The following is a 25,909-nucleotide window of genomic DNA, read 5'->3' as shown; positions in this document are numbered from 1 at the left end:
CTTCTAGAAACTGAAATTCAGAAGACTCTATCACAGCTTTCAATTCCAGTGGAATAGCAGCAGATTTAAATTATTTAACAGAAAGACAAAAAGCCTTAGTTAACTCCAGGTAGAATATTTCTTTAAGACAGAGGTTCTCAAACTTTTGGTCTCCCTCCACTCCCTAGACCTGGGAGCAGGGCCACAGCTCCAGGAGTGGGGTTGTGGACAGCAGTAAGAGTCTGAGGCTGGGGCAAGTAGTAGATCTTTGGCCAGAGGCCAAGGCCTGCAGCTGTAACTGGTTGTGGAGCAAGTTGTTGGGACAGCAGGCACAGGACCAGCTGTGTGGCCAGGAATCAGGATCCTGGGTCAGCAGCTGAGATCCTGGGCATGGATCCCTGGGACAGAATGGCAGCCAGGGCCAGGCTAGGAATGGAGTTGTTTCCTTTCTGCCCCCTGTGGGGGCTGGTCCAGACTGTAGCCATCCCTTCCTCCCTGAACGTTACTCCATGCCCTACTGATTGAAGGCCTCTGCTTTAGGATATAAAATGTTTACTGTCTGAATATTATTTCCTTATTCTGTATTAGATGTTGAAAACTATTGTTTTGTTCCATCTGTTCTCAGCTTTAACGTGCTCGTTTCCAATCCCATTTTTCTCTTATTTCAGTCTTTGTTAGTGTGCATTTATCCTGGCACTCAAATTACAGTCGTAAGTGTACATCTAGGTCATCCATCATTGCTCCCTTTCTCTATGAATTGCTATCTTGTCTCTTTACCAACATTTCCTGTAAACTCATTTTTTCAAGATGTGATGCAATTGAGGATTTGTTTGTTTCTGTTTTCCTAAACCTCATTTATTGTATATTTCAGGAATGTCTATCAAGTTTGGCAGGTTTTCAAAGAAGGAAAATAGTCAGATACAGAAGAATGTTGAAGACTTTTTATCACTTACAGGGATAGAGAATGCAGAGAAACTATTATTTACTTACCGATACCCAGAAGAGCAAAAAGCCATCACTTCATTGAAAGTAAAATACATTTTCAGTATGAAGATTGGTAAGTATTATAGTTTCACTTTAGGTAGATGGATCCTGCCCTCCAGTATATGGTGGCATCACTTGCCTGTCTTATGAAATGATCTTTTTTAAAATTGTCAATTATAAATCTTATTAAAATGAAAGAAACACAATTGAGATTATGTAGTTGGTAAAATTACTCTTTATGCTGTTGAATACCTGTTTCATTTGTGAGGGTGTTGGAGGCTGGGATTCAACTTCCTTCCACCTAGCAAGATTAATTGCTTTTTAAAAGGCCATTGTGATCAAAAGTGCAATTTGTGCCATTTCTTACTGGCTGGGCAATAACATATGCCAACGGGTTGCATTTTTCCGAAACAATCTAGGAGGCATATTAATGGTAGATATGATGAGTCTAAATCCCTTAGGTTGCTTTGTAAATCTTAGCCATTGTTCTCAGTGTGCATGGTAAGTTCGCAAATTTTGTGCACAGTGTTGGCCTAAACCAAACAAAATTAAATTACCAAAAGCAGTCAGTCAAAATGTTTGGGTGTAAAATTTTAATCGCTTTGTTCATAGAAAATCTACTATTGAACTTTTATATGATTTTACAATTTACTTGCTAAGTCCCTTTTTCATCTGTGCTAGAAACAGGAGCAAACTATTTTTTGTCTTCAAAAAACAGATGCTTCAAATAATATACTTCTTCATCTATATCTATTTAATGCACTTTCTAATTGACTTTCCATACTATGGGTTTTTTTTGTATTTTGTACTAACTGTTGACAAAATTATTCAAGAGGTTCAATTTAAATTGGTCCCTACTCTTTTTTCTTCAGCACCACAGAATGTGTTTTTACACAAATTGTATAAAATCACTGATACTTTTCTGACTACTGTGTTATGTTACTTTTCTCAGTAGCTTTTTCTCTGTCAAGTACATTTTAAAACTATATTGTTTGTCATGTAGCTGAGGGGATTCCACGGCCCTGGAAACAAGTATACTTTCGGGCAAGGAAGATGTTTGACCCAAACAACTATAAAGGGAGGTAAGAAAATAATTCAGGCAGCTGAATTCACAAATTTTAAAACATAGAGGCTACATCTACATTGCACATTCTTGCACAAGAAGATATGCAAATGAGGTGCCATTTTTACGCAAAAACCGGCTCTTGCACAAGAGCTGCTCTGCCACTTATTTTCAGGCAGAATGGCTCTAGCACAAGAGGGAGTTTTTGCACAAGAAGGAGCAGTGTAGACACAATGTAGATGTAGCCATTTGGTAAGAGGACCACTCACCTCCCTGATGTGAGAGGACTTTTCCGTTATTAAAACAGAATGATGCATTTACACAATTCTTCTGACGGGTCCTAATTCATTCCTAGCCCATGACTATTACATTGCAATTCTCAAGTAATGAAATACCCTGTTCTGCACTCAGTCTAATCCATATGCAAATATCTGAGCAAAAAGAAGTTCAAAAAATATGGCTGTTAACAGAATGGGAAGAAGTACATTTCAGAACTGCAGGTGTCTCAAAGAATGCCCATCTGTGAATTTTGACTCCAGAGTTTCTGTTCTGATTTCTACTCTGTCAATATGACCAAGGAGGAAGGGGTTCTGTTGGGCAGCACATCTTTTTGTAGATTTGACACTCCATTAGAAGAATCTCTCATGGTTGCATTCGATGTGGATTAACTGAAAAACAAAATGTGGCATGTATAATTCTTTGTGGATTGGGTTTTTCCTTTTAAAAAAATAAATCGTTGAGCCCTGTAGTAAATTCTCTCACAATAACTGCATGAATAAATTATAATCTCTCCAAGTACTGCTTCTGAGTTCCTCTGCCAAGTCTGTGCTTTTACAATCACAATTTTTACTCTAAAATATTTTCTCGACATTATTGTGTCATCCATGTACAGCAGTGAGGGGCAACCTAGGCTAGCAAGTGGGCCACATGAGTGGCCCTCCTTTGTCTCATTGGTCTGGAAGATTGTTGTAACCAAGACAGTCTCCCAGGATAGGGTAGTTTTGCTAACTGCACTTGCGTGCCTAGAATTTGCAGAGCTTGCTTATTGAACTGTAGCAGCACTTGGATTGGATGCAGAGGGAGCACACGGCTCTCACAATGTTTTGTGCAATCAGCGTGCACACACTTCACTTGTCCTTACTTTAAGTGCATGTCACTTTTGTAACATGCAGTAGGAAAAAAACGACCCAGACAAAAAACAGCAGAATCTCTCAACCTTGTTAATGGGCAATAGTAAACAAAATGTCTTGTGGGCCACACATAGAACCCCAATAGACCCCATGTGGCCCTCGGCCCACAGGTTTCCCACCGCTGTTGTACAGGGAAAATAGCTTTACTCATTGTTAAATGCACAAAGTAAGCAAACTAATATTCCTGTAACTATGAGACTAGAGAGAAGGAAAAGTCTGTTTCATAATACTACAGTATAACAAGAGCAGGTATCTTCAAATTCTTTAAAGTTCACATTCATCTATAGCAGCTTGGGGGTTTGGGGATTTGCGACTGAAACTGCTTATTTTTTGCTACCTTAGATATTCTGAGGACGAAAAGGAAAAACTAAAGAAGTATTATACTATACATGGAAACAACTGGAAGAAAATTTCTGAGCTGATGTCCCGCAGTACCCACTCAGTTGCTATGAAGTATTCTCAGATTAAGTCCCGTAAGTTGTAATATGCATTGCTTTAAAAATAACAATTCACATTTTAAGTTACTACTATAGCAGATATTTTTGGTATTTGTTTTAGTTATTATGAATTAAACAAATCAGGGGATTGATTTTTCTGGGGGGTTGCATGGTGTCACTGAAGTATGGAGAGTCATCTGGCCCAGCACCCTCATCTGCAGTCAGATGTGACTCTCAGCCAGCAGGTAGAACAGAAGTCTTATTAGTCAACAGGGATATTGTGTAGAACAGTCTTGTCATCACAGTAACCAAAAGTAGTCAGTACAGTTGTTTCTGGGAAAGGGGGGCCCAGAGCTCTGACTCTCCCCTGTTGCACCTCAAGCTAGCAGAAACTAGCCAGGCCCCTCCTCCAGCCTTTGTCCTGCTTCCTGGGCAAAAGGTGTCACCTGGTTACACCTCCCTCCCAGGCCTCAGCCATTGTGTACGTGGGAGAGGCTATCATACCTAGATGGTGATGGGAATTTCAGTGTAAGGTGCAGTGCTCAGGGAAACGGAGGCGTGCACACACACAGTTACTACAGGATTGTAGAACTCACATGTAACATAACAAGGTGAATAAAATCCCCACTTCATCCCACATGGGTTCTTGCTTTTCCAAATCACTCTTTTAGGTGCGTAGAATTTTAGAATTGTGGGGCCAGAGGGTACCTTGAAAGGTCATCAGGTTCAGCTCCATGCACTGATGTAGGACCAAGTAAACCTAGACCACGCCAGAACATTTCCTAGACCTAAAGAAGAGCTTTGTGTACCCTCAAAAGCTTGTCTCTCTTGCCAACAGAAATTGGTCACGTTAAAGGTGACCCACCTTGTCTCTCTAATATCTTGGGGTATGTCTACACTACAGCACTAATTTGAACTAACTTGATTCGAATTAGTTTTTAGGTCTAGATGCACTAATTCGAATTAGCGTTTTGCTAATTCGAAATAGCATGTCCACATTGAGTGGACCCTGAACTGAAGTTAAGGCTGGTCGGAACCAGTGCCGGCAGGGCATCAGATTAGGACTTAGAGTGTGGAGCTGCTGCCTCAGGCTAGCCGAGGGCTGTGCTTAAAGGGACTCAACCCCCACCCTGGACAGACAGTTCTCAGGGTTCCCCCCTTGCGTGTCTAACTCGATGAGGGACAGCAAAGCAGTCCTGTCTTGGAGTGCCCTGAGTGCCCACACTCGGCACATCACAGCACTCGGCCATCAGCCCGGCTGCACTTGCCGCAGGCTGCCATCTGGGGGAATGTCAATCGGGGGGCTGTCAGGATCCAGGATGCCCTGCAGGAGAGTTTCCACCCCGAGGAACCCGCAGAGCCACCCCAGTCCTCCCCATGGGGGGCTCATACCCCATTCCTCCCTCACCTCCTTCCACTTACCCCTCCCTATCCCCCCTTCCTGATGTAAAAAATAAAGGATACGTGTGTTCAAAAATAGGCTACGAGCTGCAGGGGATTGACTTGCCATGGAGGAGGGCAGGAGGTGCAGGGGCGAGCGGCCACAAGGATGCCGGCCTGCCAGGAGCCACGGGGGGCTGACCTTCCAGGGAGGAGGCCAGGAGGTGCGGGGGGTGAGTGGCCACGAGAGTGCTGGGCTGCCGGGAGCCTAGCGGGGGGCTGACCTGCCGGGGAGGAGGCCAGGAGGCACGGGAGGGTGGACGAGCAGCCACGAGCCGCAGGGGTGCCGGGCTGCTGGGAACTGTGGGGGGCCGGGATGCGGTCTGGCAGCCGTAGCAGCTGTTCGCCCCTCCCCCAGATACGTGCTGCACACGCGGCTTAAAGCGCCAGTTTCCTTTCTCTCTCTCTCTTTTCCTGGCTTGGAAATTTTCCAGTTTCTAAAGTTTTCTGTCTAGTTAAGTGCCGGATAGCACAGGTTTTACTGTAATACTGGAACAGACCTCTTGGAACCCTAGTAGCAATGCCCTCCAAGTGTGATAGCAAACCATTAATAACTATTTTTAAGTTTTGTCTTTCATTCAGTTGTCATGCACTTTATAATAATTTCATTTAGGGCACACTTTCCTAATTTCATTTTGAGAATATAATGTAGACTGGCAGAGGCCCTGAAGGTTTTTCGCCTTCCTCTGTAGCATGGGGCACAGGTCACTAGCGGGAGGATTCTCTGCATCTTGGGGTCTTTGAACCATTGTTTCAAGGACTTTAATATCTGAGATATAGGTGAGAGGATTATTCTAGCAGTGGGTGGGTGAGATTCTGTGGCCTGCACTGTGTAGGGGTTCAGACTAGATGATCAAAATGGTCCCTTCTGACCTTAAAGTCTATGAGTCTATGTAGGACTGCACCAAAAGCTTTACTAATATAAAGAGATGTCATGTCTACTGCTATTCACATGGCTAATAACCTTATCAAAGAAGGAAATAGCGTAGTTTGGCATTTCTTATTTTTGACAAATCCATATTGGCCATTCCTTTTAACTTTGTTATCCTCTAGATGCTTACACATTTTTTGTTCCAGTATCTTTCAAGGTAATGAAGCGAGATTTTTTTCAGCGCAATCAACTAGCTTATTAATAATGTATATAATGGTATTCTTGAGCTCTGGAATAGCTGTAATTTCCATGTACAGGGAAATACATCTTTTGCAAATTCAGAAATTTAAAACATTCAATTGGCTATAGTCCCTTTAGCCAAAGAAATGGCTAAGTATACTTTTTTTGGTTTGCTTCTACACAGAAACACACACAAAACTCTAACTTGCATAGGGGAAAGATTTTCCTGGCTTCATGGAATGTCAGTACAATATTCAGTGGGAGGCTTTTGTAATACAGTGGCTGTTACATAAAACAGTGTGTGTATCGCTTCCCCATCCTCCTCCATTGCAAAAATAGGAACGTCTCTCTTGTTAGCCAAAATAAGTAATGCATATACACAAGCTACAGTACAAATATTTTCAATTTAGTAGTTATGAACACTCAAATAAACCTTGTTTTCTAGAGAAATTAAATTGGAGATTGAAGCCCAAACTGTGCAATAATCTAATCTCTCTCTCTCCTTCTACATAAACACATTTTCTCACACCCATACCTAGTTCCCATAGTCTCCTACAAAATGATGCCATTGTTAGAAACTGCATTGTGATTTAAGGTGAGCTGCTATTCTTCAGCAAATACTGAGGATGAAAGAAATCACTGTTCTGAGAGAGGTCCATTTTTATTTTTCCAGCTGTAAGTACAAAAACAGATGGCATTAGCTTATAACAGTTTTTTCTTGTTTGCCTAATTAGCTCTTTGCACTGCACTTTGAAGACACAATGTGTTATACAAACAATAAGTAAGCATCAAGCAGTCCTTTGTGAAGTAGGCAAATATAATCTGTATTTGTCAGATTAGGAAATTGTAACAGAGGCCAGTTGTCAAAAATGGATGCCTAAAGTTAGGAGCCCAAGACCCTATTTAGGCATGCAAATTAGAGGCTCAACTTTTCAAAAATGCCAAGTACCCAGCAATGTCTGCTCAAGACTGTGGGCATTGCTGGGTTGTTTGTCACTTTTGAAAATCAGGCTACTTATTTGTATTTCCTGGATATGGATTTCGACTTCTAACTTTTGGTATCCTTTTAGAAAATTTCAGCCAAAGAGGTGAGGTAATTTAGCCAAAATCCACTAGAGGAGTTGGTGATGCTTCTGGGAATGGAGCTCTGGAATCCTTTGTCCACTTGTGATGCAGGATCAAATTCTACTTTTTCTCTCTTTCTTTTTTTTACTCGTGAGAGATGCTCTATAAATCAATAACTTTATTTAACGTAAAAGTGATGAAGGAGTCCTGTGGCACCTTATAGACCAGTGATCTCCAACCTTTTTACACCGAAGATCACTTCTTAAATCTCAGAACAGGCGAAGATCTACTGCCCCACCCCTTCCTTGAAGCCCTGCCACTTCCTTGAAGCCCCGCCCTCTCTATTCTCCTCCTGTCCATCACTTGCTATCCCCAGCCCTTACATACACACTCTGATAAACAGTTTATTTTTAAATTATCCGCTATATAAAATTAAAATCACATGTATAGTTATAAAATAAATTATCTGTTTTTATTCATGCTATTTAAATCTAAAATGAAGCATTTATAATTATATATTTTGTGGGGACAGAGTTCTGCGGCTGGGGGCAGCGGAGAGGGAACAGGGTGCTGGGAGGGCAGAGGACAGGGTTCTGCAGCAGGGGACAGGGTGCCAGTGGGGACAGAATTCAGGGAGTGGGGACGGGAATGGGGACAGAGTTCTGTAGCTGGGGTCAGGAGAGTGGGGGACAGAGTTCAGGGAGTAGAGATGGGAATGGGGACAGAGTTCTGTAGCTGGAGTCAGGGGAGTGGGAACAGAATTCTGTAGCTGGGGACAGGGGAGTGGGGTCTGAGGAGTGGGGACAGGGGACAGGGTGCCAATAGCAGCAGAGAGTCCCCTGCATCTGCCTCCTCCCAGGATTCTGCTTCCCCCTCCTCCCCCCCCCCCCCCCAGAGTGAAGCCAGCACATGCATCCTCCGGGCCCAACCCCTACCTCCCCACGGCGCCGGGAAACCCCGCGCGTGCCTGCCCTGGGGCCAAACCCCCGCGGGAGCCTGCCCCAGCACCAAACCTCCCTTCCATGGCGCGGCCCGGTCCATCCCCCCCCCCCAGCGCGGCCAACCCCTGCGGGCACCGGCCTTGGGGCCAAACCCCCTTCCCACAACACAGCCAACCCCCGCCTGCAGCATGGCCAACCCCCGCGAGTGCCTGCCCTGGGGTCAAACCCGCCTCCCACGGCACGGCACAGCCCGGCACAACGCAGCCCAGACAACCCCTCCCGTAGCACGGCCAACCCCAGCGTGCGCCTACCCTGGGGCCAAACCCCCCTCCTGCAGCCCGGCCCGGCCCAGCCCAGCCCAGCCAACTCAACTCCCTCCCCTCCCACAGCGCGGCCATACCCCGAGGCCGACCCCCGCTCCCGTGGCTCAGAGAAACCCCTGTGCTCAGCTCACCCCTCTGGTGCCGGCGGCGCAGGGAAGCCTCTGCACTCCTCCTTCAGGGCCAATGCCCCCTCCCCCAGCACGCAACAGAGCTGTGGGAGGGGAGCAGCCCGCGCACTTCTGGAACTCACGTGGGCTTCAGACAGGACTTCCATCCACCCCACAGGAAACTGGCACTACAGTAGAGGGAGGTAGTGGGACTTCTCGGGGGTGGAGGGAAAATGGGGGGTGGGGTTGCCCGAACGCCTCGCGATCGACTGGTCGAGGCCTCGCGATCGACCGGTTGGTGACCACCGTTATAGACTAACAGGTGTGTTGGAGCATAAGCTTTCGTGAGCAAAGACCCACTTCATCAGATGACATGGATCTGACGAAGTGGGTCTTTGCCCACGAAAGCTTATGCTCCAATACATCTGTTAGTCTAGAAGGTGCCACAGGACTCCTTGTCGCTTTTGCAGATCCAGACTAACATGGCTACCCCTCTGATACTTTATTTACTGTAGAGGTTAATTCTGGTCCTTGGAGTCAGGAAGAGACACGGAAGCTTCTTCAAGCTGTGGAGGAGACTATTCGGAAGAGGGCTGATTTGAAAGACATAGGATTGTTGCTACAGGCAGAGAACTCAGATGGAACTCTCTCAGTTGAACGTGAACAACTCTACAAGAACGTACCTTGGACTGAGATAGAAGCTAAAGTGGGAACCAGATATTGGAGACAGTGTAAACAGAAATGGTAAGATTTATTTTGGGCGTGGACGTTAATACATACTTCCAAAGTTACTTCTCACTTTCCTGTTCCCTTTGCCCAAGGTAGATGTACTGTGGCATAGGTACGCATGATTAAACAACTGATAATAGTAGATAAGTGTTGCGTCAAGTGGCTTAAAAAGACGTTTTTTTAGTTCAACTTGTGTACAACTTATGGCCCCAGTTCTGCAAAATAGGGATGTTAAAATGTGTTTAATTAAGTAACTATAATTGCTGAAAATGTCAGCGGTTATACACGGGATGGCAGGTAGCTCCTTGGGAGCTGGTGCATGTGGGGAACTGGCTCTCGCCTGCCCTCCCCTTACCCCACTCCCACTGCTGCCTCTAACACAGAGGCAGCAGCCTGGGTATTGGGAAAGGGGCATTTCCCTGGGCTTTTAGACCAGCTCCCCACAGATACCAGGAGCCTGCGTGTAACCATGAAGGTTAACCGATGATGCCAGGCTCATCCATTAACCATGTACTGTACACGGTTACACTTTCACATTCTCATGTCTTTGCAGTAGGGATGTAAGTAACCGGAAGTGGGGTTGCTTTAGAACATAAGAATGGCCATACTTGGTCAGACCAAAGGTCCATCCAGCCCAGTATCCTGTCTGCCGACAGTGGCCAATGCCAGGTGTCCCAGAGGGAGAGAACTGAACAGGTAATGATCAAGCGTTCTCTCTCCTGCCATCCATCTCCACCCTCTGACAAACAGAGGCTAGGGACACCATTCCTTACCCATCCCGGCTAATAGCCATTAATGGACTTAACTTCCATGAATGTATCTAGTTCTCTTTTAAACCCTGTTATAGTCCTAGCCTACACAACCTCTTCAGGCAAGGAGTTCCACAGAATGACTATGTGCTGTGTGAAGAACTTCCTTTTATTTATTTTAAACCTGCTGCCCATTAGTTTCATTTGGTGGCTCCTAGTTCTTCTATTATGAGAACAAGTAAATAACTTTTCCTTATTCACTTTCTCCACATCACTCACGATTTTATAGACCTCTAGCCTATCCCCCCCTTAGTCTCTTCTTTTCCAAGCTGAAAAGTCCTAGTCTCTTTAATCTCTCTTCATATTGGACCCATTCGAAACCCCTAATCATTTTAGTTGCCCTTCTCTGAACCTTTTCTAATACTAGTATATCTATTTTGAGATGAGGAGACCACATATGTACACAGTATTCAAGATGTGGGCATACCATAGATTTATATAAAGGCAACAAGATGTACTCTGTCTTATTTTCTATCCCTTTTTTAATGATTCCTAACATCCTGTTTGCTTTTTTGACTGCTGCTGCACACTGCATACACATCGTCAGAGAACTATCCATGATGACTCCAAGATCTCTTTCCTGATTAGTTGTTGCTAAATTAGCCCCCATCATATTATATGTATAGTTGGGGTTATTTTTTTCCAATGTGCATTACTTTACATTTATCCACATTAAATTTCATTTGCCAGTTTGTTGCCCAATCACTTTGGTTTTGTGAGATCTTTTTGAAGTTCTTCACAGTCTGCTTTGGTCTTAACTACCCTGAGCAGTTCAGTATCATCTGCAGACTTTGCCACCTCACTGTTTACCTCTTTCTCCAGATCAATTATGAATATGTTGAATAGGATTGTCCTAGGACTGACCCTTGGGGAACACCACTAGTTATCCCTCTCCATTTTGAAAATTTACCATTTATTCCTATCCTTTGTTTCCTGTCTTTTAACTAGTTCTCAGTCCATGAAAGGATCTCTTATCCAGTGACATCTTAATTTATGTAAGAGCCTTTGGTGAGGAACCTTGTCAAAAGCTTTCTGGAAATCTAAGTACACTATATCTACTGGATCCCCCTTGTTCACATGTTTGTTGACCCCTTCAAAGAACTCTGAGGGTACGTCTTTGAAAAGTGTCCATACAGCTTGCAGGGATTTTATTTTAGTCACTCTACCTTTTAATTTCTGTTTAACTAACCTCCTCATTTTTGCATAGTTTCCCTTTTTGAAATTAAATGCCACATTGTTGGGCTACTGAGTTGTTCTTCCCTCTATAGGAATGTTAAATGTTGTTATATTATGGTCACTATTTCCAAGTAGTCCTGTTATAGTTACCTCTTGGACTAGATCCTGCGAGCCACTCAGGACTAAATCGAGATTTGCCTCTCCCCTCGTGGGTTCCTGTACCAGCTGCTCCAAAAAGCAGTCGTTTAAGATATCAAGAAATTTTGTCTTTGCATCTTGTTCTGAGGTGACATGTACCCAGTCAGTATGGGGATAGTTGAAATCCCCCACTATTATTGAGTTCTTTATTTTGATAGCCTCTCTAATCTCTCTTAGCATTTCATAGTCACTATTACTGTCCTGGTCAGGTAGTCAATAATAGATCCCTACTGTTATATTCTTATTAGAGCAGGGAATTTACTATCCATAGAGATTCTATGGAACATGTTGATTCATTTAAGATTTCTACTTCATTTGATTCTAAATTTTCTTTCACATATAGTGCCACTCCCCCACCCTCATGACCTGTTCTGTCCTTCCGATATATTTTGTACCCTGGAATGATTGTGTCCCATTGATTGTCCTGGCTCCACCAGGTTTCTGTGATGCCTATTATATCAGTATCCTCCTTTAACATGAGGCACTCTAGTTCATCCATCTTATTTTTTAGATTTCTGGCATTTGTGTACAGGCACTTTAAAAACTTGTCACTGTTTGTCTGCCCTTTTCTGATGTGTCAGATTCTTTATGTGAATGTTTTTCTTCTGATCTGGCCCGTACTTTATCCTCTTCCATCCTTTCCTCATGACTAAAACCTAGAGAATCTCTATCAATAGACTCTCCTCCAAGAGACATCTCTGTCCGATCCATGTGCTCCTCTGCATCAATCGGCTTTCCCCCATTTTTTAGTTTAAAAACTACTCTGTGACCTTTTTATGTTAAGTGCCAGCAGTCTGGATCCATTTTGGTTTAGGTGGAGCCTGTTCTTCCTATATAGGCTCCCCCCATCCCAAAAGTTTCCCCAGTTCCTTATAAATCTAAACCCCTCCTCCCTACACCATTGTCTCATCCACGCATTGAGACTCTGAAGCTCTGCCTGCCTACCTGGCCCTACATGTGGAACTGAAAGCATTTCTGAGAATGCCACCATAGAGGTCCTGGATTTCAGTCTCTTTCCTAGCAGCCTAAATTTGGCCTCCAGGATGTCTCTGCTATCCTTCCCTATGTCATTGGTACCTACATGTACCACGACCACTGGCTCCTCCCCAGCACTATACATAAGTCTATCTAGATGCCTCGATAGATCTGCAACCTTTGCACCAGGCAGGCAAGTCACCATACTGTTCTCCCGGTCATTGCAAACCCAGCTATCTACATTTCTAATGATCAAATCTCCCATTACTAACACCTGCCTTTTCCTAATGATTGGAGTTCCCTCCCCTGGAGAGGTAACCTCAGTGTGAGAGGATACCTCAACATCTGGAAGGAGGGTCCCAACTATGGGAAGGTTTCCCTCTGCTCCCATTGACTGCTCTCCTTCCCTGAGCCTTTCATCCTCCTTAACAGCGCAGGGGCTGTCTGACTGGAGGTGGGACAATTCTACACTGTCCTGGAAAGCCTCATCTACATACTTCTCCGCCTCCTTCAGTTCCTCCAGTTCAGCCACCCTGGCCTCCAAAGCCCATACGCCAGTGGTTCTCCACTCATTTCAGTTCACAGACCACCAGGCCAATCAAAAAATTTTCATGGACCACCTCCAGCACATGTAGCACAGGACGAACGACACAGCAACTGCTCAGCACGATGGCGGCAGCTACACTGACGCTCAGAGCCTCAGACGGAAGTTACTGGCAACACAATGCGGTTGCGTCCTAGGTGACACTATAGATGACGTGCTGCGTGCTAGTGAACACGGCGTAAAACAGCCTTACGGCAGCGTCTCCTCATGCTGTGTGACTTTGGACAGTGTTGCTGTGGTCCACCGAAAAAGTCTCCATGGACAAGCAGTTGAGAACCACAGCCATATGCGATCTCTGAGGGCCAGGAGCTCCTTGCACCGAATGCACACACATGCCACCCTCCCATAGGGCAGGTAATCATACATGCTACACTGAGTGCAATAAACAGGATAGCCCCCACTCTGCTGCTGGGATTCTGCCTGCATTCTTTCCTACAGCTACCTAGGTTATTGATAGGGTTTCTAGTTAACTTTCATGCATAAAGTTACACACATACTTAGGTCTTTGCATGATCTAGGCTTATTCTGTTGTGTGACAGTGTGGTGTTACATATTATGAAAGTAAAAGTTGTAAGAAACGGGCTCTAGAACCGAAGTTTGTCCTCATACTAGTGCAAATCTGTTGTAATTATACTATAGTGAGTGGAATTTAGGGGTGTAACTGTTTAAATTGTTAACTGATAAGCATGAGATTATCAATTACCATAATGATTACACTCCGACTTCCAACCCTGTTCCTGGAGAGCTGGCTGCCACCCCACGCTGCTGGCTCTGTATTGGAGCCTGAAGCGCATGAGGGCAGCTGACTCCCTGGAAACAGGGCCATGGGCTGTGGGAGATGGCTCCCTAGAAGAAAGGTGGGAGGCAGGAGCCAGTGCATGCTGAGAGCTGGCACTGGCTCCCAGGGAGCTGACTGCTACTCTGCGCTGTTGCCTTTGATACAGAGGCAGCATTGCAGGACAACTGCCAGCTCTCCAGGATTGGGGCAGCAGGCGTGAGCTAGTACACACCAGTAATCTGCTTAAAAGCCAGCGCCCTGCACATAGCAGCTCCCAGGAAGCCAGCTGCTGCCCGAGTTGTAGGCTCTGCAGTATAAAACTTATATTGCAAAGCCGGCAGCACAGCTGACACCCCAGGAGCAGGACAGGTAGTTGAGCATCAGCTCCCAGCACACACTGGCTCCCGGCCCCACCCCCAAGAAGCTCACAGAATGTAACCACTCAGACTCTTTTTTAACAGTTACTTAATTAACCACTTTTTAACATCCCTAGTGGAATTACACAGACACGACAAGAAATTCAAGACCTTAGATTTGAATGTTGCATTAGACTGGGCCTCTTGGATAGTTTTATTTACAGAAGATGTTAGCAAACTTATAAAACACAATAAAACTATTGGAAGGTGAGGGGAAAGGGTTTTACAGGAGAGAAAAAAGCTATAGGGCCATATAAGACAATTAACAAAATAATTCTCTAATTTGGGCAACAAAAGTTGATTTTTTTTCACTGACATAGGAAAATGCTCATTTCTTACCTTTGTTTTCCCCAGGATTTCAATTGTAACCAAGAAAATGTCCAATGGGCAGAAGCTATATAGTGGGGCTAAAGGTTTACAGGCCAAAATCAATCTTATTAAGAGGTATGGATCACATTTGTGGAGTGTTCTGTGTTTTTTGTCTTGGAATCATGGGTTATGTCCTGGTTGATAAGAACTTACTATTAAAATAAAAATCTGGAGTATATGTAAAGGAAAAGTGGGATGTTTCTGGGTTGTTAAACTGAAAGGACAGTAAACTCCATGGTGTTGTATTCCCTTGTTAGGTTTCTGTACTGGCATTTTGTAACAGAAAAACAGTTACAAAGCACCCTAATAATGATCCTGGGGACTTAATGTGTCTTGGCTGTTTAAAAACAGTACTTCAGTACTCAACAGAGCTGTTCCTTGTGTGTGTTCAAATTCATATTTGTTCTCCATTTCTTTTTATTCTTGTTAAGGCTACAGAGCCAGCACAGCTGATATTGAGCAAGTAGTATGTTTCTTTCCATCGTGTGCATCATCAGGAAAATTATTTGCATTCCAGTCAGTAATAACTGTGTAATCCAGTTGCCTTCCCTGGTTTTGCAACAAGGGAATGAGAGCATGACCTGAAGACAGACAGTTGCATGCATGTTAAGTTTTATTAAGAATCTGATTTGGCTTGCAATACCTTTATCTACTGGTAATGAAGCATGAGATGGAAAGAGTGTAGGCTGAATCTTCACGGCTGGTACTTAAAGCATGTTTTGATTACAAGAGTAAAAACATTTTTCTCTATCTGGAAAATGTCAGCCCAAATAGATTAAACTTTCAGAAAGATATGAGCAGTTCATAATAAGGATTTTAATTTAGGGATGTTAAAGGTTAACTGGTTAACTCGTAAGCATTTAGTGGTTAACCGGTGGGGGCTGGAGTAGCTTCCTGCCCACTGTGGGCAAGGGTCTGTTTCAGCGCTGTGGGGCCTTCTATGGACAGGAGCACTCCAGCCTAGGCAGAGAAACCCCTGACCATGGCAGGCTCGGGCACATCACAGGCAGGGGCTCCTCTTGCTGAGCTATAGAGCAGTCCCCACACCTGCCCCCCCTTTAATTGATTAACCAGTGTGACAGGGTCAGGCCAGAAGGGTACAAGAAAGTGGTGGAAGGGGGGTATATTAGCCTTAGATTGAGTAAATCTCTGTTCCCATGGTACACTGGCAAGGCTAGTCTAAAACCAGGGGGAACTTGCCAGAATCAATCTGGGCAATTAAGTACCTGGAGCTAATTAAGTGGGCTTCCAGAGTCAAGTAAACCACAGCTAGTTGGAACACCTGGGGCCAATTAAAGACCCAGTTGAGACTGGTTAAAAAGAGATTTCTCTGCACTTAATTAGTGCATGGGAAGCTGAGAGGACAGAGGGAACTCTGCAGACAATCTAGGATGGGGTGGGCCAGATTTAGCCCACCAAACCATTTAATTCGGCCTGGAGCCTGCTCTCCCACTTCCCTGCCCCAAGGCCCATCAAGACCTGGGAGCTGGGAGAGTGAGCGAAGTCATTCGCTGTTCAAAGTGGCTGGTAGCTCCCTCCCCCTTTCAGGGGTCATGATGCCTAGAGGGAACCACCAACTGTTCAAAATGGCTGGCAGTTCCCTTTAGGCACTGCATATCTCTGGCAGGGTGTGGGTGGGAGCGAGAAACTTTGCACATTCCCCGCCTCCAGGTCTTGATTAGCATGGGGGCAGGGGAGTGCACCAAATCTCTCCCTGTCAGGGACGCACGGCGCCTAGAGGGAACCGCCCCTTCCGCCTGAGGCCCCACCCCGAAGGGGGACAGAGCCAACCCATGACCATGAATCAAAGTTTATGACGTGGCCCCCCTCTGATAGAGGTAGCAATGTGAAGAGTGAGGGGAACAGGCCAAAGCCAATATGTGCAGGGAGCCAGCTTTTGAGCAGGCTCCACTTGCGTGCTGGCTCTGCGGACCCACCTGCCCCTCCTTGCTGCCTCCTAGAGCACCAGTTTTCCTCAGCACCAGCTCTGCTGCCTGCCCTGCCTGCCATGTTGCTGCCTCTATCAGAGGCAGCAGCGGGGAGGGGCAGGAGAGGCTCCGACCCCCCACGGACAGGGGCTGCCGCCATAGAGCAATCTCTGTTCACGGAGAGTTCGGACCCAAGCAGGCAGCTGGTCTGTGTGAGGGACTGGTTTTTAAACTGGCTCCCCCAGCAGACCAGCTCTCACCTGCCACCCTGCGCTGCTGCCTCTGATAGCGAGGCAGCAACGTGGAGTGGCAGGGGGCTCCCCAGGAGAGTGGGGCCAAGAGCACACTGCCCCCACCTCCGGAGAATATCAAGATTTCATGCGGTTACACGACTATTCAGTTACACGATAGCTAACATCCCTAGTGGGTACTAGTAGGAAGAGCCTGTGATAAGGAAAGTCTGGGGAAGTAGCCTAAAGGTTTTGTAGCTGTCTCACAGCTACTGTTGGTGATTTTTCTATACAGGTGCTTTTACTAGGCCCTGGGCTGGAACCCAAAGTAGAGGGTGGGCTCGGGTTCCCCACCATCACCCACTTCCCCATTTCCACTCAGGGAGAAGACTGCCTGGGGAAAAGAAAAGGGTTTACTTAGCCTTGTAACATTTGGGGCATTCACAGAAACTCTGCAGTTTGGTTTCCCACTATATCTCATGCTGGCCAGTGACTAGAGTAGTGGAACAAACAGCAAGCTGATACCTTAGGAATGGTGCCTAAATTGAGGGCTGCTGTGAGTCTCTGAGGCAAGCAATTCATCTGAAAGTGCAGGACCCACCAAGTTTGCGTAGGAGCTTTGTCACACCGGTTAAACATCATGTCTAACCGGTTAACCAATTAAATGGGATTTTACATACCCATTTTAATTAACTAAATGCTTCTTCTTTAACGCCTTAATTATTATTGTAATTTATTATTTGTGGTTTTGTAGCATGTAAGAGCCCCCCTAGATGAGGACCCCATTGTCACTGTAATAAACACAGAACAAAAAGATGATCCTTGCCCCACGGGGCCTATAATCTCTAATATATGAGACATCAGGTGGATATAGACTGTGTAAATCATGCTAGTGCTCATGAAACAGTATTTGAAAATGCTTTTGTGAGCACAAGGAGTAGAAGATTTTTTTTCATATAACTTGTTTTGTGCACTTAACACACAAGCACACTTACACACAGATTTTGCCAGTCCAAAATGTGCTGTGACTTGTAATGGAGAGGTAAAACTGACTCAAGGTTTAGTTAATTGTTGTCTCAAGTCTCTAAGTTCCTTCTGTATTTGGATTCCCAGGTTGTATGAAATGAAGGTGGAAGATGCTAATGAAGTGAACTGGGAAGAGCTCTGTGAGATAATTGGGTAAAAACATTTGTTTGCTATTTGGCCACAAACATGTAGTTTTTATCAGACATCTTATGTGGCTTGTGCCACAAAGGAATCCACAGATTTGAACCCATGCAGCCTCGTGTTTTCCTGTTAAATTCAATAGGATTCTGCACTTGCAGAGATTTTCACAGGATTAGACCCTAAAACTGGGGATCAGGATTGAAATATAAGATTACAGAAAGCTATTTCTTCTACCTCCCTCTTCGTACAGCCATACATATACTGCCTATGAGGCTGAGTTGTTGCTCCCTAGTTGAAGGCCTAACACCAGGGACATTATTTCTTCATTTTAGAATAATTATTGGATAATTGAACAACAATTTTGCAGTGTTTTCTTAGAACAGAATGGATGCTGTATGTAAAATTACCCAATTCTTTGGATTTAATGTGTTCAATTTTCCAGATCATACAATAGATCTGATTTCAAGGGAAAATATTTTCCACTATGAACCCCACTTACTGTTTATTACACATTAATAACATACAATGTTTGTATTGATGTATTAATGTTAAGGGATAAGAGTGAATTGGCCTATCTATTTTTTATTCTTTTGAGATCTTTATTCAGTCGTCTAAAGTCCAAAAAGACTTAAGGACACTTAGCTAACACTGTGAGAGATTGGTTAGTTGGAGCAAACAGTACCATTCTCTAGAATAGATACCTTTATAATAGTAAAACTTCCTGATAGCATGTTGGATCCCTAAATTTGAACCTTTCTCTTTTCAGAGATGTACCAGAAGCCTATGTTCAAGCAAAATTTTACAAGTTAAAAGCTACCAGTGTCCCTTCTTGGCAAAAGAAGACCTTTCCTGGTTAGTGTGTTTACGATTGCTTTGCATCAAACTTTCAGTTTTCCCTATAGAATTTGTCTAAGATCATGCACATTCTATTATTAATATTTAATTTTATAGTTACACAATAGCACCCAGTCACTGATGTATTTCAGAGTGTTAGTCAGTCTTGTCCAACCACGGGAAACTTGGAAACTTTAGTACTACATTCCTTATAAAGCATATATCTGTGTGTACTAACATGATTATCAGTTCAAGCTTTCCCCGTTGGAGGTGCTGCTCTCAGTAGATATTCAAAATATGATCATGCGTGGTCTCTGTGCTTGGATTCCTCTCAGCAAGACCAAATATGCCCATGGGCCTCCTTTGCAATTTGGATCTGGCTTGTCCTGTATTAGAAATGTATGTCCCATTGGACTTCTTGAACTTGGCTCTCAAAAGAGGTGGTGATCTCCTTAAGGAGTTCTGCTAGGCTCCCTTGGCTTAGTTCTTTCTTGGTTTGAGGTGGGAAGAAGTGATTTTTCCAAATCCTCTTACCTATGATGCCAAAATGGTCCTTATACATTGTGCAAGTCTTCACATATTTTCTTCCCGTTCCTTTTGAGGCATGCTTTGAGGAGCCATGCAACTATTAACAATATTGACATTGAAAGTATTATCAGATTAGTGCCCACTGTCTGATATGACTTAAGGCAGGTCAGACTTCTCAGAGTTGTTGCTTTGAGCATTGCAAATGCAGTCAGCCATCAGTGTGTCAATTATATACTCAGTTCACATTTTCAAGGCTGTCAGCAACTATAACAGCTAGAAAATAAATGTAAAAAAATCCGAGATTCTGGAGAAGAAAGAGGCAGCATGAAAAAAGGTGTTGGTAGCCAATGTTAGCCCTAATGAGCACAAACAAATTACAGTCATGGAATATCAAACTGTGAAGGCGTTGAGGTTTCCCATTTAAAATATTGCATTAAATCATTTGTTTTTAAACTATCCAACATTTATATAGTACTGTTATACAAATCTATCACACTTTTAAACCAAAGTTCTTAAAACACTTACAACTAATTAAGCCCTTATAAAACACTTTGTATGAGCATCCCCATTTTACACAGGTTAAGGGATTTACTCATGTGTACATAGTGAATCATTGACAAATGAGAGGACTCAGTAAGCTGAGCTCCCAGTCCCCTAATCTGCCATTCAGCAGCATCCATCACATAATACCTTTCTGATATTAAACGAGATAAACTTCCTTTTTGAGTCTGTGATTAAGAATGTGCAAAAAATGCATGGTTAGAGCAGAAGACCAAGAGTCTAAGGATTCCTGGGCTCTATTTCCAACTTGCTGACTTGCTCCCTAAGTTTAGTCAATTTACTTCTCTTTGTTAAAGTTCTAATATCAGTAAAACAGATTTTTTTGTGGGCACATTGCAAACATTAATGTCAATATGGTACCTTGAGAATGTCTGCAAAAAGTGCACCTTATACTCTTAGCACATAAATGCAGCTGTTACTTTGTTTTTATATTATTTTTGCTGGTTAAATGAACAATAATTCAGTTTTGCAAACCTTTGAGAGAACAGTTTGCTTATGAAAAGACCAAGATGAAATGTAAACTAAACTGGGTGTTGTGTTTGTTTCTAAAGAAATAATCGATTACCTTTATGGTGAGACACTTCCATTGCTTGAGAAAAGATTAAAAAAAAGTAAGAAGAGGCTTCAGAGCTCTGACACTCTGCATTCCAGCAACGAGAAAAAGGTTTTCCAGCTCAGTGATATCTTTGACAATGATGAAGATGATTCTGAAAGCAGTGACTGATTATCCTCCAAAATGCTCCCTTTTTGCACACTCCGCAAATGAAAAATGTATTCTAATGAAATTGGGGTTTAATCAGAAACAGAATGTACATGACCATGAAATAATGGGAAGGATGAAGACACACAAGCCAGCTCAATTGTTTTGTATTGAAGAGAGAAGTAAATATAGATATTTTTGTGCAGTATCTTTGTTATTCGAGACTTTTTAACCTTATCTTCAGATTGTTTTGGGAAGGTAATGGTAACTTTGGACTGGACTTATGAAAAAACTAAAATGCAATATTTTTTCTTAACTCTTCATTTGGTTTACTAAATTCTGTCTAACCTTATCTGAGTGAATTTCAGTTTTCAGCATTCTAATGTCAAATTAAGCTCTCTTTTAAAATCTGCCTTTTAAAAAAATCCATTTATTTTAAATCGGTAAGGATTTTTTAAAATTTGGTTTGTATAGTATTTATTTAAAAAAATGCAACCAGCTCTTTAGGTAAGTAGAGGGTACCACCAGTTTTCAGAAATAACAACAACTGTAGATAAAGCAACTTGAAATGTAATGACTAAGAATTTGTAGACTCTGTCAAACATTTCCCACCTAACTGGAATATAAATGAAATTAGTGTACGATTAGCCAGACTGCAGAGAATTGATTGCTATGTGCTAATTTACATTGGCAAATCAGTGACTGCACAGTTGCCCACACGCTTTGATCTGACTGGCCAAGACAAATCCATTTCAGTATCATCATTTATATGACCAAACTGATCTTGACACTGTAAAAATGGTCAAATAACTAAAGTTTATAAACAGATTGTATTGATCTGAAGAATGTCTCCAGAAAAGCATTCTTAAGTATCTTTATTGCATAGCCCACATTGGGCACTATAAAAGTATTAGAGTAATAATTTTTGATGAGTTATAGAACATTTCTGGGCCTTTGGTTAAAATGGTGTCTGTGTATAAAATGTTTAAATTAATTAAGGAGCCATAGTGTGGTCTCTTACATACATCATGTGGTTGTTTTGGCCTGTGTATCTTATATTTTTCTTAAAGATATTAACTTTTATGAGTAAAAATGTTTAGGTTGTTTCCTAAGGGGTTGTCTACAATTGAAAGCTGTTCTAGAAAAAGGAAGAGTATAAGTTTAGTTCAGAAAACAGGAATAATAAGACTGTTCCTGTGGCCAAGCTCTATATGTTGCCAGGTCTTTACAACTAAAATGATCTAATCATAGTAGTTAAAACCAGATGATACCCCTGTGGTCATCTAGTCAGAGCTCTAGCATAACACACACCATAGCATTTCCATGAATTCAATGATTCAGTGTAGAAAGTTATTTACCTGCTGAGACCTGAAATATTTCTCCAGCAATAGTTGATGACCCAATAACAACTTCAAGGTAATTTCAAAATAAAGTGCTATTTCAAAACGTCCCTTAAACCTTGTGGAACGAGGTTTACAGGGACTCAGGAATAGCGCTCGCATTATTTCAAAATCTATTTAAAAATAACGGGCTGTTTTAAAGACATGGGATAGCTATTTTGGGAGACTTCCAGTATGCCGAAATAGCTCCATAGTGTAGATGTAGCCTAAAAGAAGTCAGGGAGCTACACTGTTTTAGATGTTTCTGATGTTTTATGTTGGTGCAGCGGAATTATAGAAGCTTGAATTATCATTTTAGCAGCTATTTTGTTTTAAAAGTAGCTGTAATATGTCCTGCATAAATTCTTAGTAGTTTTGAATTTCAGGTTACTCTGTTTTCATCAGTTATACAACAAAAAATGGCATAGGTGCCTTTTTATTTTGTGATTATTTTTAATGTTTCTATGAAAACTAAAGTTGTACCCTTAGGATTCTCTTAAACTTTTTAATATAATGATTGCAGAGAGAAAATAGTCAACAGATCATATATTCTTTTTTTCTTAGAGAAGTATTTCTTTGTAAATACTACAATAATACGAAGGTTGGTGAAATAGATGAAAACTGTACATATGTCTTCATTTTATGATTTAATTGTAAGTTAATGGCAATTTTCTATAAAATGTCAATGTAAATAATGTGATATGACTGCAAGTAAAGCTAGTTTTTGTGTAGGGATTGTTCTATAAAAGACTCATCAGAAAATGAGGATTCAAGCAGCACTGCAACCTGTTATGATATTTAGTGTATTGCTTAACTTCCAGCTCTGATTGTTAGGTGAGAATTTTCTCGCTCACTTTTTAAAAAAGTTTACAGTTCAACATCAGAAGGCAAATAAAAAGGAACCAACATGAATTAATTTTAAAGTCTCAATCATGATTTTTGACTGTCAGATTAGCAATACTATATAAATGGAGGCTGACTAATCGTGCCATACAATGATCAAATTTTAACATCTGAAAAACAGAGACGCTTGTTCTAATCATATGCACTCAGCCAGACCCAAAGGTTGTTGGCTGTGTGTGTGTGTTCTCTTTGCGTGCTGCACCAGTTCTGATTGGGTAGCCAGTATAACTGATCAAACTGCGCAGGAAGACCACAGATTCAGATCTGCAGTGAGGGCGTTCAGCCATATTTATTACCAACAAAGCACAATACCAATGCCCAAACCCAATGGTTATTAGTACAGAGTGGAGCTGACAGCCTCACTGGGCCCCTAGGCGAGGTGGGGGTTGGCTCCGTGTCCCCGGCGGGGCTTAGGGCAGAAGTGGCAAGGATGGGGCTAGCTTCTCCCAGGCAGCCTCAGCACTGGGGCTCTGGTAGTGGTTTAAAGGGCCTGGGGTTCTGACCACCACCGGTGCCACAGTTGCAGTGGCCAGGTCCCGTGGGCCCTTTTGAATCACCAGACCCTGGGATAGATGCCCCCTTTGTGCCCTCTCCACTTTGGTGTGCCTGCCAGTACACATGTATGCCTGTGATAATGGACCAATTCAAGAAGCAGTAGGACTTTCTACTCCGCCCCCGCTTCTGACCTCTCATTTGCACTGTGATACAAAGAAGTTATGTATTGTCCATCTTAACAGGGTTAGTTACCACCATTTACCTTGTATTTGTTGGTCCAACCAAATGTCTCTCTCTATCATTGTCATCCTGACCTTATTAGGAGGGGTCACGTGTCTGTTGGGAGTAAATTTGAGGTGCCATGATAGACAGTGCGACTTGGCTAAACTGGCTTTTTCCGCCAAAAGACTAATTAGAATACTATTTCAGGATTTGCACTCAGCACCAATCATTTGTTGCACTCAGTACCAAGCATCTGCTGCACTCAGCACTAATCTGCAGCACATGACACTGAGCAGGATTGCACACGGCACCATTCCCGTTTTCCTGCCAAACAGACTTTATAAGCCTGCCTCTTTGAGGGCTCGTGTTCTTCATTGGTCATCTTGATCCCTTGTGTTCAGTGGTGTGGTGAAGAAACTTGGGTCTCTGTGGCGTTCCTCAGTGCTAGCTCTAGCGAAGGCTGGGTGAAGCATCTGAGTTACATCAACTAGAGTCTGTTGAATCTCACCATCCCCGTGGAGAACCATTTCAGGCATCTCCTACCTTACCAGCTGAGTTTGTGGTGAATACCCAGACAAGGAAGAGTGGAAAAGAAGCCTTCAAGACGGGCTCAGCAGCTTGTAGCGAAAGCTCAAGGCCGCGATAGAGAACTGTTTTCCTGCCCGTCATTAACATCTTGATAACACCAGCGTGGGACTACCTAGAGATCCTCCCCAAAAGCTATGAGTTAGCTCTAGGGTTATAGATCCTAGGCATCACTTACCTCACCATTGACTGCCATCTGAGTGTAAAGTATTTCTTTATTGTATTGGGATTATTCTTTATCTGTTTGAGACGTGGGTGGATGTGTTCAATATCAAGCGTTTGGGACTTGTTTGTTGTTGTTGTGTTTCTAAATTTTACAATATACTTACCTTTGATTTAAACATATTTGGTCTTTGGTCATTCATTCAATTACCAGTGATAGAGATACAGAGTGCCAGACAGGTCTCACTTCTGGGACACAGGCATTTAACATCATTCAGAGCCTAAATCTACTAAATTGTTCAAGGTACTGGGCCTCTCGAGTAACATGTCCCTGACTCCTCTGCGGAGAGTGTGCTGACACCATAATCTTGTGTCGAAATATCCACCAGAATCCTTCTGGAGTGTGTTTATGTGAATAGTTGGTGCCTAATAGTGCTTGTGGTTTGTTTGCAATGCCAGCCCTGTTCTTGCCAACTTCACACTGTGAATAGTGAACCTGCAAGCAGGCATCTGCTTTATAAATAGGACCTGTCTTTTACTCATAGGTGTAGTAAGATGAAGGCAAAAACATAAGCCAGTGTAGCACAGGCCTGGTCTGAGGACTAGCTAACAGACAAAACATGGCTAACATAAAGGAAAGCTAAGCTGTGAGCAAGGGAGGGGTAAGGCCCCTGCTCACAGAAACTGGCATGAACAGGGTTGAGAGTACAGAACATTAAGGCTATGTCTACACTCACAGTTTCTTGCACAAGTATGGCCGTTCTTGTGCAAGAATCCGCAGAGCATCCACACTGCCCGCCTGCTCTTACGCAAGGAAATTTACAGTACGGCATAGTTAGAGAGGGCTTCTTGCGCAAGAGCTACACTCTTTTTTAACAGGTGTAAGCCCTCTTGCACAGGAGCTCTTGTGCAAGAGGGCAGTGTGCTCAGCAGGGATTTCTTGCGCAAGAAAACCCTATGGCTAAAATGGCCATCAGAGCTTTCTTGCACAAGAGAGTGTCCACATTGCCATGGGCGCTCTTGCACAAAAGCTCAGTTCGCACATGGCAGTGTGGATGTTTTCTTGCACAAGACTTCTTGCACAAGAAGCCACCAGTGTAGACATAGCCTAATTGGTAATAGGCCCAGGTGTAGAACCATAATTGGTACTGGTCATAAGTGGAAAATACATGGTACCACTAGCTCATTAAAAAAGACCTTGGCACCCACTCCTTACAAATACAGGCCCAGGTTCAGGAATGGGTCTAAAATGACAGCATGATGGATAGACATGATCTAATCAAACCACGATGTATAGAGTGATGGGTGGTATCTAAGTAGCATCACAGGGTGTCATCCTGATATGTCAACAGTGATGTGAAAGTTGTTTGTACCTGAATATAAAATGGTGTCTTAGGGAGACAGTCTTTGTATGACTTAGGGGGCAGTGGAAATTTCTCACTGATTGAGTCATTCCATTGTTATGGGGTACATATGCATTGTGGGTCAGTAGAGTCTACTGACAACTATTACTGTACTTTG

At 43.2% G+C, this 25,909-nt stretch overlaps 1 protein-coding gene across 3 annotated transcripts in view; it reads left to right on the top strand.

Annotated features, from left to right (window-relative positions):
• Window positions 1-24,571, top strand: part of TTF1 (transcription termination factor 1) — a 30,571-nt gene extending 6,000 nt beyond the window's left edge. For 2 of the 3 annotated variants that reach the window (XM_006136808.4, XM_006136807.4), the window contains exons 4-11: window positions 851-1,036; window positions 1,967-2,045; window positions 3,559-3,689; window positions 9,156-9,384; window positions 14,680-14,769; window positions 17,966-18,031; window positions 18,786-18,871; window positions 20,494-24,571. In XM_006136808.4, the coding sequence (XP_006136870.2) occupies window positions 851-1,036; window positions 1,967-2,045; window positions 3,559-3,689; window positions 9,156-9,384; window positions 14,680-14,769; window positions 17,966-18,031; window positions 18,786-18,871; window positions 20,494-20,666 (1,040 nt within the window). In that variant the 3' untranslated portion in view covers window positions 20,667-24,571. The remainder of the gene's footprint in view (window positions 1-850; window positions 1,037-1,966; window positions 2,046-3,558; window positions 3,690-9,155; window positions 9,385-14,679; window positions 14,770-17,965; window positions 18,032-18,785; window positions 18,872-20,493) is intronic. The other variant, XM_006136809.4, reaches the window with a different exon arrangement.
• Window positions 24,572-25,909: the final 1,338 nt, after the last annotated feature.

This window comes from Pelodiscus sinensis, chromosome 22 (assembly GCF_049634645.1).
Source record: "Pelodiscus sinensis isolate JC-2024 chromosome 22, ASM4963464v1, whole genome shotgun sequence".
Taxonomy (NCBI): Eukaryota; Metazoa; Chordata; order Testudines; family Trionychidae; genus Pelodiscus; species Pelodiscus sinensis.
Note: the sequence above shows the minus strand (reverse complement) of the source record. Positions and strands in the feature narration are given on the sequence as shown.